Source organism: Nycticebus coucang, chromosome 20 (genome assembly GCF_027406575.1).
Source record: "Nycticebus coucang isolate mNycCou1 chromosome 20, mNycCou1.pri, whole genome shotgun sequence".
Lineage (NCBI taxonomy): Eukaryota > Metazoa > Chordata > Mammalia > Primates > Lorisidae > Nycticebus > Nycticebus coucang.
In genome coordinates this window covers 32,372,644-32,384,094 of record NC_069799.1, presented here as the reverse complement: position 1 = coordinate 32,384,094, position 11,451 = coordinate 32,372,644, and the positions used below count along the sequence as shown (strand labels likewise).

The following is an 11,451-nucleotide window of genomic DNA, read 5'->3' as shown; positions in this document are numbered from 1 at the left end:
ATCTGTGTTAATTCTTGTTGCTTTCCAGGGCTTTTTCAAAGGAACGCTGCTGTCTCTCATGAATGACAGTGCTAGAAGGAATGGTGTATAGTTTGCAAGATAGATTAGGGGTGTGGAAACAAAGGCAAAATACTGTTATAGCAGGAGAGGGACTCCAACAGGCAGATTTAGGTCTAGCAAGTGATGACAAGCTCTTAAGAGGAGCTGTGGCTTCAAGTAAAATATAACCACATAATTCCACATGCAAAACACTATCATAGTGTGTATGAGGTTCCTTAAATCTTTAGTACACTTTGTGTCAAAGTCCTACAGGATAAAGCCATATCATAAATGTTGTAAAAGGTGCCTTTTGTAATTTTCAAAAATCAACAAATCATTACAATATGTACAAAATATTAGGATAACAAAAACCCAAGAAACAAAATAAATAACCAAGAATCTGAAAGAAAATATTACCATGAGAATGTGACCACTTCTCGCTCCCTACCATAGGAATGTGACCTTTTGTAACTGTTCCAGGAGATAGCCCCAGGAGCTTCAGCAAATGTTTACTATTAAGTAAATATTTGACTATTAGTCTTGTCTTAAGACAGTTGAATAGTGAACTAGAGTTCTCCTTATCTAGTTAGAATCCCAGGTGTGTGTATTCTCTCTTACTTTATTAGAGTCCCTGGCATGTCTGCTATTCCCGCCTACTTTGTAGTTTTTGCCTTTATAAGCTTGTAAAAAACTGCTGTGGGGGACTTGATTTCTCGGCTCCTAAAAGAGTTGTGAATCAAGTCCCCGTATACAGGAATAAAAATCCTCTTGCGTTTTTGCATCAAGAGACGACTCTTGCGGTTGATTGGGGTGGTCAGAGCTCCGGGCTGAGTGGGGGGTTCTGCCCCAAGTCTTTCATTTGGAGGCTCGTCCGGGAGATAACGACCACCCCTCACCTGCAGAGTCGACCTTGGAGGTAAGAAAGGGGTACCCTGAAAACCGTCTAGTCTGTGTCTTCAGTCCTTTTGTTTGACTTTGTGTGCGCACTTTCGATTTCACAGCCGTTCGGGACCTCGTGAGAGTGGCCGGACAGTGGTCGGTAGACGTGCCCGGAGGACCACAGGCTGAAACCCTGGGGGACGCCCCAGGAACTGAGGAGAACCAGGGACGCCTGGTTGTCTCCTGCTGTAAGGGCGCTGGTCCAGTCTGGTTGTTCGATCAAAAATTATGGGGCGGCGCCTGTGACTCAGTGAGTAGGGTGCTGGCCCCATATGCCGAGGGTGGCGGGTTCGGACCCAACCCTGGCCAAACTGCAACAGAAAAATAGCCGGGCGTTGTGGCGGGTGCCTGTAGTCCCAGCTGCTCGGGAGGCTGAGGCAAGAGAATCGCATAAGCCCAAGAGTTAGAGGTTGCTGTGAGCCGTGTGACGCCACGGCGAGGGCGGTACAGTGAGACTCTGTCTCTACAAAAATAAAAAAAAAAAATTATGGGAAACGCGCCCGTCTGATTCTGTTATAGGCTTGTGAAGGACCAAGTGTAGTAGGTGGGTCCTTGTACCTGTAATATTTCTGTTATTTCTGTTATTTGTGTTTCTGACATATCCACTGACGATGGGACAGACTGTGACAACCCCTCTGAGTTTAACTCTAGATCATTGGACTGAAGTGAAGAGAAGAGGTCGTGATCTGTCAGTAGAGGTTAAAAAAGGCCCATGGCAGACTTTCTGCTCCTCGGAGTGGCCTACTTTTAACGTCAGCTGGCCCTCAGGAGGAACCTTTGACTTATCTCTTATTTTTGCTATTAAAGAGATTGGTTTTCAGAGAGGATTGGGAGCCCATCCGGATCAACAACCTTACATCATAGTCTGGCAGGACCTGGTGCAGAATCCGCCCCCCCTGGGTTCGGCCGTGTACTGCCACATCCAGGCCCCCGCCTAATCCTCAGGTGCTCGCTGTCCAATCTTCCGGTCCCAGAAAAGGGGGCAACAGTTCGGACCCCCCTAAGAAGATCTACCCGGAAATCCACACTGATCACATTCTCCTCGACCCTCCACACCCTCCTCCCCCATACCCTCCCGCCTTGGCTCCTGTCGGGGGGCAGGGAGGACCAGCATCGCCGGATCCGGCGATTGCCCCCTATGCACCCCCTGGGGAACCTTCACTGGGGCCCGCACAAGGTACCAGGAGTCACCGCAGGGGAGGAGTGTCTCCCGACACTACTGTTGCCCTGCCCCTGAGGGCATACGGCCCCCCGCCGGTGGCAACAGGTGAGGGACCACCTCCTCTCCAGCCCCTCCAGTACTGGCCATTTTCTTCTGCAGACCCGTATAACTAGAAAACTAATCACCCCCCTTTTTCAGAAGACCCCCAACGCCTGACTGGGCTGGTAGAGTCCCTGATGTTCTCTCATCAGCCCACATGGGATGACTGCCAGCAGCTCATACAGACTCTCTTCACTACTGAAGAGAGGGAGAGGATTTTATTAGAAGCTAGGAAGTATGTACTCGGGGCCGACGGGCGTCCTACCCAGCTCCCCAACATCATCGAGGCTGCCTTTCCCCTCTCCAGACCAGACTGGTATTTCAACACGGCAGAAGATAGGGAGCGACTGTCAGTCTATCGCCAGGCTCTAGTGGCTGGCCTCTGTGGGGCGGCAAGACACCCCACTAATTTGGCTAAGGTAAGAGAAGTAATACAGGGGGCCACGGAACCCCCCTCCGTGTTTCTTGAGCGCCTAATGGAAGCTTTTCGGCGCTACACCCCATTTGACCCTGCCTCTGAAGGACAGAGGGCTTCCGTGGCTATGACTTTCATAGGGCAGTCAGCTGTAGACATTAAAAGAAAGCTGCAGAGAATTGAAGGATTGCAGGACTATACCTTGCAGGATTTAGTTAAGGAAGCTGAGAAAGTATACCATAAAAGAGAAACTGAGGAAGAAAAAGAGCAGAGAAAGGAGAAAGAGAGAGAAGAAAGGGAAAATAAGAGAGACTGAAGACAGGAGAAAAACTTAACACGGATTTTGGCCGCAGTAGTAGGGGAGAAGAGCCAGGAACAGACCCAAGGTAGAACTAAGAAGTCAGGTAGTCTGAATAACCGCATCCCGTTAGATAAGGATCAATGTGCCTACTGTAAGGAAAAGAGGCACTGGGCCAGGGAATGTCCTAAAAAAAAGAAGAAAGAACTCTCCAAGAAAGTACTGGCCTTAGAGGAAGAAGAAGATTAGCGGGGACGGGGCTCGGAACCCCTCCCCGAGCCTAGGGTAATACTTAAGGTGGAGGGGAAGCCAGTTGAGTTCCTTGTAGACACCGGAGCTCAACACTCAGTCCTACTTGAACCATCAGGACCCGTCTCCAAGAAAAAATTCTGGGTTGTAGGGGCCACAGGGCATCAGCAGTACTCATGGACTACCCGAAGATCAGTAGATCTGGGAGTGGGACAGGTAACCCACTCATTTTTAATTATCCCTGAGTGCCCTGCGCCCCTCCTCGGGAGAGATTTACTCACCAAAATGGAAGCCCAAATCACTTTTACTCCTGATGGCCCAGAGGTAACCCAAAATAAGAGGGTAACAGCCCTGACCATGCGTTTAGAGGATGAACATAGACTCTTTGAAAAGCAGCGGGAGAAAGAGACTAGTCTCATACATGACTGGCTAGAAAAATATCCCGGGGCATGGGCCGAAACTGCCAGAATGGGACTGGCCGCAGAAAGGCCGCCTATAGTCATAGAACTCAAAGCTACTTCCACTCCTGTGGCAGTGCGCCAATATCCTATGACTAAGGAAGCTCGGGAAGGAATTAAGCCTCACATTCAGCGTCTCCTACAGCTGGGCATACTAGTAAAATACCAGTCACCATGGAACACGCCCTTATTACCCGTCAAGAAACCCGGCACAGGAGACTATCGCCCTGTGCAGGACTTAAGAGAAGTAAACAAGCGGGCGCAAGACATCCACCCCACCGTGCCTAACCCTTATAATCTGTTAAGCTCTCTCCCTCCAAACCATATCTGGTACACTGTCCTGGATTTAAAGGACGCCTTCTTCTGCCTCCGACTACACTCCTCTAGCCAGAACATCTTCGCATTTGAATGGAGAGACCCGGACTCTGGAACAACGGGGCAATTGACATGGACCCGACTTCCACAGGGGTTTAAGAACTCCCCAACCATCTTTGATGAAGCCCTCCACCAAGACCTAGCTCACTTTCGGGCCTGCCACCCTCAGGTAACGCTCCTACAATATGTAGATGACTTACTACTAGCTGGAACAACAAAAGAAGAGTGCTATCGGGGCACAGAACTATTGCTAGAAGAACTAGCCCGCTTAGGATATCGAGCCTCTGCTAAAAAAGCCCAGATCTGCCAGAAAGAGGTAACGTACCTGGGTTACACCTTAAAAGGAGGGCAGAGATGGTTAACGGAAGCCAGGAAGCATACTGTGACTCAGATTCCAGTTCCCCGCTCGCCCCGCCAGGTGCGAGAATTCTTAGGAACTGCGGGGTTCTGCCACTTATGGATACCGGGGTTTGCTACTCTGGCAGCTCCCCTCTACCCTTTCACCAAGGAAGGCACTCCCTTTGAGTGGGGTGCCAGCCAACAGCGGGCCTTTGACAACATTAAAAAGGCCTTATTATCAGCCCCGGCCCTGGCTCTACCAGATGTAACAAAGCCCTTTGTCCTATACGTAGATGAGAAGAGAGGAGTGGCCCGAGGGGTGCTGACGCAGCCTTTAGGGCCATGGAAAAGACCGGTAGCATACCTCTCCAAGAAATTGGACCCCGTCGCTGGTGGTTGGCCAGCCTGTCTGAGGTCTGTGGCGGCAGTGGCGGTACTGGTAAAAGATGCAGACAAATTGACTATTGGGCAGAAGTTGACAGTCATTGCACCCCATGCTTTAGAAAGCATCATCAGACAGCCCCCTAACCGGTGGCTGTCTAATGCCCGCATGACACATTACCAGAGTCTCCTATTAAACGGAGACAGAGTCCAGTTTGGCCCGCCTGTCATCCTCAACCCAGCTATCCTATTACCTGATACTTCTGTCCAGAAAGATGTATTACACACATGCCAAGAAGTACTGGCTGAGGAAACTGGAACTCGGAAGGACCTCTGTGATCAGCCCCTGCCGGATGCCCAGCTGACCTGGTTCACTGATGGGAGCAGCTCCATAATAGAAGGTAAAAGGGTGGCCGGAGCAGCAGTAGTGGACAATAAGCAGACCATCTGGGCAAGTAGTCTGCCTGAAGGGACGTCGGCCCAGAAGGCCGAGGTGGTCGCCTTGACCCAGGCCTTACGTTTGGCAGAAGGAAAAAAAGTTAACATATACACCGATAGCAGGTATGCTTTTGCTACGGCCCATGTTCATGGGGCCATTTACAGGCAGCGAGGACTGCTGACTTCAGCAGGAAAAGAAATTAAACACAAGGAAGAAATCCTAAGTCTACTGGAGGCTGTTCACCTCCCTAAGAAAGTGGCCATTATCCACTGCCCTGGGCATCAGAAAGGGGGGTCCAGAGTTGCCGAGGGAAACCAAAGAGCCGACCGAGAAGCTAAGCTAGCAGCTCAAAGGCTCAACATCCTGCCGCTATATGAAAACACTTTAAGGCCTAGCCTTAAAGAAATAGCACCCCCCCTTGTCAAACACTTTAAATATTTGGAGCGGGATCTCGAGAGAATGAACAGATTAGGCCTCCACTTAGAATCCCCAGAGGGGATCCGAGAAACACCGGAAAGAAAAATCATCCTCCCTGAAGAGCAGGCGATCACCTTTCTCAGACAACTTCATAAATTAACTCATTTGGGCCCCAAGCATCTAAGAACTATTGTTCAGTCCTCCCCATACTATATTATGGAATTAAGTAAACTCGTTAACACAGCTGCAAAAGAGTGCAGACCTTGCCAATTAGTAAACACCCAGCCTAGCACATTACCTCAGGGTAGACGACTCCGAGGAGATCGTCCTGGGAGCTACTGGGAAACAGATTTTACAGAAATTCAGCCGGCCAAATACGGATACAAGTACTTGCTGGTGTTCATAGATACTTTCTCAGGATGGGTCGAAGCTTTTCCTACAAAAAGGGAGACTGCTCAAGTCGTAGCCAAAATAATATTAGAAGAAATTTTTCCAAGATTTGGGCTACCCAAGGTAATCAGATCCGACAACAGTCCCGCTTTTGTTGCCCAGGTTAATCAAGGTTTAGCCAAAATCCTGGGGCTTGAATGGAAATTACATTGTGCTTATCGGCCCCAAAGCTCAGGGCAGGTAGAGAGGATGAATAGAACCCTAAAAGAGGCCATGACTAAATTATCCTTAGAGACTGGCATTACTGACTGGACAGTCCTCCTTCCCTTTGCCCTGTTCCGTGTGCGCAACACCCCTAGCACTCTCAAGCTGACCCCCTTTGAAATCCTATATGGAGCTCACCCCCCGCTTGTTGCCATGCAGCACCTCCCTTCCCCAGAATCTTACTCCTCTCAATCTCTATACACCAGATTAAAAGCCCTTGAAACCGTGCAAAAGGAGGTGTGGAGCCGGCTGATCGAGGCCTACAAGCCCGGGGATCTGCAAATACCTCACCAGTTCCAGGTTGGAGATTCGGTGTACATCCGGCGCCACTGGACAGCCAACCTTGAACCACGGTGGAAAGGACCATACCTGGTGCTGCTCACAACCCCTATGGCAATAAAAGTCGATGGCATCGCAGCCTGGATCCACGCATCTCATGTCAAACCAGCACCGCCGCCAGACTCCGGGTGGAAAGTGGAAAAGACAGACAATCCCCTCAAACTCCGCATTCGCCGCAGTAGCCCTGCTCCTGCTGATACAACTCCCAGTGATAAGTAGTTCCGGTCCCAACCCCCATGCCCCCCAGAGGTTAACCTGGCAGGTTCTCTCTCAGACTGGTGATGTAGTATGGAGTACTACAAAAGAAGACCCTCCTTGGACCTGGTGGCCATCCCTCACCCCAGATATTTGCGCCTTAATAGCAGGGCTAGATAATTGGGATATCTCCGATGAGACCTTTAAAGAGGTTCCATCAAGCCTTGATCACCATTTAACAAAGCGCTCACTTACCCAAGGCTCCACATCCCAAGGCCAGTACGTTGCAGTCGCCCCTGGCTGTGGCAACTTGCCTGCCCAGCGCCAGATGCGACAAACGGAGTTCTATATCTGTCCCCGGGACGGGAGAACGAGAAGCCAAGCCAACAGATGTGGGGGGGTAGAAAATTTCTATTGTAAACAATGGGGATGTGAGATGACTGGGCAGGCCTTCTGGCACCCCTTCTCCTCTTGGGACTTAATAACCGTAAAGAGGAGCAGTACCGGAGCAGGGTCAAACCCCCTAAATATTTCCTTCACGGAGAGGGGGAAACAAGCCCGAGATTGGATAAAAGGAAGAACATGGGGATTCCGTTTCTACATGTCAGGGTGGGATAAAGGATTTACCTTCTTCATCAAATTAAAAATAGAGACCCCCGTCGCTGTCCAGATAGGACCCAACATCGTACTCTCAGGACAGCAGCCGCCAGCTAGGCCGCCTATTTCTCCCCATATGCCCCAAACTCCGGGGAGCACCCAATTTACTGAGGCCAGCACAGCCCCATCGCCTGCGAAACTGTCTCCCCAGGTAACATCCCCGGAGACTCCAAGCACCGGGCAGACTTCTTAACTTAATACAGGGGGCTTTCAATGTCCTCAATACTTCCAACCCTAATCTTACCGAATCTTGCTGGTTGTGTCTAGCCTCAGGCCCGCCCTATTATGAAGGAATCGCCTTCTCAAGTATCTTCCAAAATACCACCTCCCATAATTCCTGTGACTGGGGATCCAAGATCACCCTTACAGCAGTCTCTGGGCGAGGCATTTGCCTAGGCACGATCCCCAAAAATCGCCAGCATCTGTGTAATCAGACCATTAAAAGCCCATCAACCACTATCAATTATTATCTAGTGCCCCCTAAAGGAGGATGGTGGGCTTGCAGCACTGGGCTAACCCCGTGCATTTCCTCATCAGTGTTCAACTCCACTGCAGACTACTGTATCCTCGTACAATTAATACCTAGAGTTATCTATCATGAGGCGAGTTCCTTCGAGGCAGAATTCGATCTCAGACCCCGTAGACAGAAGAGGGAACCAGTCTCTATTACTCTAGCTGTCCTGATGGGTATAGGGGTGGCGGCCGGAGTAGGAACAGAAACGGCTGCGCTTGTCCAGACCCCACAGTATCTCGAAGAACTGAGAGCAGCTGTAGATGAGGACCTAAAAGCCATAGAACAATCGATCACAAAATTAGAAGAGTCACTAACATCCTTATCAGAAGTAGTATTGCAGAATAGACGGGGACTCGATCTCCTGTTCCTAAAAGATGGAGGGTTATGCGCTGCACTAAGAGAAGAATGCTGTTTCTATGTAGATCACTCTGGTATGGTAAAAGACTCCATGTCTAAACTCAGGGAGAGACTAGAAAAAAGACAACGAGATCGGGAGGCCCATCAAGGATGGTTTGAAAGTTGGTACAGCCGATCACCTTGGTTCACCACTCTCATTTCCAGTTTAATAGGCCCTCTTATTATACTACTTCTAATTCTTACCTTTGGGCCCTACATTCTCAACCGTATAGTCACCTTCGTCCGGGAGAGAGTGAGTGCTGTACAAGTATTAATGCTCAGACAGCATTACCAGTCTCTCCACTGAGACGATAGCCATGAGAATGAATACATAGAGCCAGAAGTTCCATGATTAGAACTTCCCAAAAAAACAAATGGGGGAATGAAAGAAAATATTACCATGAGAATGTGACCACTTCTCGCTCCCTACCATAGGAATGTGACCTTTTGTAACTGTTCCAGGAGATAGCCCCAGGAGCTTCAGCAAATGTTTACTATTAAGTAAATATTTGACTATTAGTCTTGTCTTAAGACAGTTGAACAGTGAACTAGAGTTCTCCTTATCTAGTTAGAATCCCAGGTGTGTGTATTCTCTCTTACTTTATTAGAGTCCCTGGCATGTCTGCTATTCCCGCCTACTTTGTAGTTTTTGCCTTTATAAGCTTGTAAAAAACTGCTGTGGGGGACTTGATTTCTCGGCTCCTAAAAGAGTTGTGAATCAAGTCCCCGTATACAGGAATAAAAATCCTCTTGCGTTTTTGCATCAAGAGACGACTCTTGCGGTTGATTGGGGTGGTCAGAGCTCCGGGCTGAGTGGGGGGTTCTGCCCCAAGTCTTTCAAATCAACCTTAAGTAATAGAGATGACTAGATTACCTATAAAAATTAACTTAGTGTCGGTAAATGGGTGAAATGGAAATGATACAGTCAACTAAATAAAATCACAAAAATGGAGATATCAACAAGAAATAAAAGCTTTATAAAAAGAGAAATTCTGAAGTTGAAGAATGCAGTGGAAAAAGACTGAGAAATTTTCAAAGTTAAGCAAAAATGTGCAGAATATCCAGAAGCTCACCACACTTCAGCTAGGAGAAACACAAAGAGACCCAGAAGGCTCGGCGCCAGTAGCACAGTGGTTATGGCTCCAGCCACATGCACTGAAACTGGCATGGTGGGTTTGAACCCCGCCCGGGCCAGCTGAACAATAATGACAACTGCAACAAAAAAATAGCCAGGCATTGTGGCAGGAGCTCATAGTCCCAGCTACTTGGGACTTCTAAGAGAACCACTTATGCCCAAGAGTTTGAGGTTGCTGTGAGCTGTGATGCCACAGCATTCTACCAGGGTGACATAGTGACACTCTGTCTCAAAAAAAAAAAGGAAATATATTTTACGATATATGAATAATAGGTATTACTCAGCTATTAAAAATCAAGACATCAGGTGGCACCTGTGGGTCAAAGGAGTGGTACGCCAGCCCCACATCCTGGAGCTGGTATTCAAACCCGGCCCTGGCCAAAAACTGCAAAAGAAAAGAAAGAAAATCAGGACATCTTCTAAATTTTCTAATAAAGATAAACCTTAACATTATGGTAAAGGAAATAGCCCTCACTTTGGGAGGCTGAGGCAGGTCTATTGCCTGAGCTCAGTAGCTTGAGACCAGCCTGAGCAAGAGAGAAAGCCCATCTCAAACATAAGCCAGGCATTGTGATGAGCACTAATAGTACCAGCTACTTGAGAGGCTGAGGCAAGAGGATTACTGGAGCCCACTGAGGGTGCTGTGAGCTCTGAGGCCAAGGTACTCAATCCTAGGGTGACTGAGTGAGACTCTGTCTCAAAAAAATAAATAAATAAAGGGCTGGGCAAGGTGGCTCATGCCTGTAATCTCAGCACTCCGAGAGGCTGAGGCAGACAGATCGCCTGAGCTCACAAGTTCTAGACCAACCTGAGCTGGATCAAGACCCCACCTCTAAAAATAGCTGGGCCTTTTGGTGGGTACCTGTAGTCCCAGCTACTTAGAAGGCTGAGGCAAGAGAATTGTTTGAGCCCAGGAGTCTGAGGTTGCTACGAGCTATGACACTGTGGCTTTCTAGGGAGGGGGGGTGGTGACAAAGTGAGACTTCGTCTCAATAAATAAATAAATAAATAAATAAATAAATAAAAGAAGTAACCCAGTGTTCCCCCAAAATCAGATATATTTGCATCACTTATATAAAATATCTAAAGTAGTTACAGTTGTAGAAATAAAGAAAAAATAATGCAGTCCTTATAAAGGTTCTGAAAAGTGGGGGGAATGGGTTGTATTTTCACACACATTGAGTTTTACTTTTGCAAGATAAAATGTTCTAGAAATGTAGGTTGTATAACAATGTCAATATACTTAATGCGACTGAATTGTACAGCTAAAATGATAAGGATTGTCAACTTATGTGTTTTTTACAAGAAAAAATGAACAATAATGCCAAAAAAAGAGCTATATGGCTTCTCAAAATTTGTCTTGAAATTACACAAATATATGTTCACTCATTAATATGTGTTACAATTTAGACAGTTTTCATATATTCACCTTTAGGATAAAATAACCATTGGCCACCAACCAAGAGAAAATATATTATTCATGAACCAAACATAAGTACCATGTAGGCAAAGAAAATGAGCTTACCAACAGACATAGGGCTGATTTGTATTTAACTTTCCTCTCAATGTTTTCAAGTACACAGAGCTGAATAATGTCATATCAAATGATAATATACAAAGTGTACCAAAGTTACACACATAAGAAACTCATATTATGGGTGGCGCCTGTGACCCAATATACCGAGGGTGGTGAGTACTAACCTGGCCCCAGCCAAACTGCAACAGCAACAACAAAATAGCCAGACGCCTGTAGTCCTAGCTACTCAAGAGGCTGAGGCAAGAGCTGGAGGTTGCTGCTAGCTGTAACGCCATGGGACTCTCCCGTGGGTAACAAAGTGAGACTCTGTCTCTAAAAAAAAAAAAGAAAAAAGAAACTTATATTATATTTTAAATTTTATATCAATACATAGAGAAATATTTTGTAAAATTATGTAATGAATATTTTGTAAGT

At 47.4% G+C, this 11,451-nt stretch overlaps 1 protein-coding gene across 1 annotated transcript; it reads left to right on the top strand.

Annotated features, from left to right (window-relative positions):
- The first annotated feature begins 1,519 nt into the window (after positions 1-1,519).
- Positions 1,520-6,822, top strand: LOC128572575 (uncharacterized). Its single transcript, XM_053572575.1, is given in 2 exon segments — positions 1,520-1,868; positions 1,870-6,822. Coding segments are annotated over 2 exon segments (5,232 nt in total). The 5' UTR covers positions 1,520-1,589.
- The last annotated feature ends 4,629 nt before the right edge of the window (positions 6,823-11,451 follow it).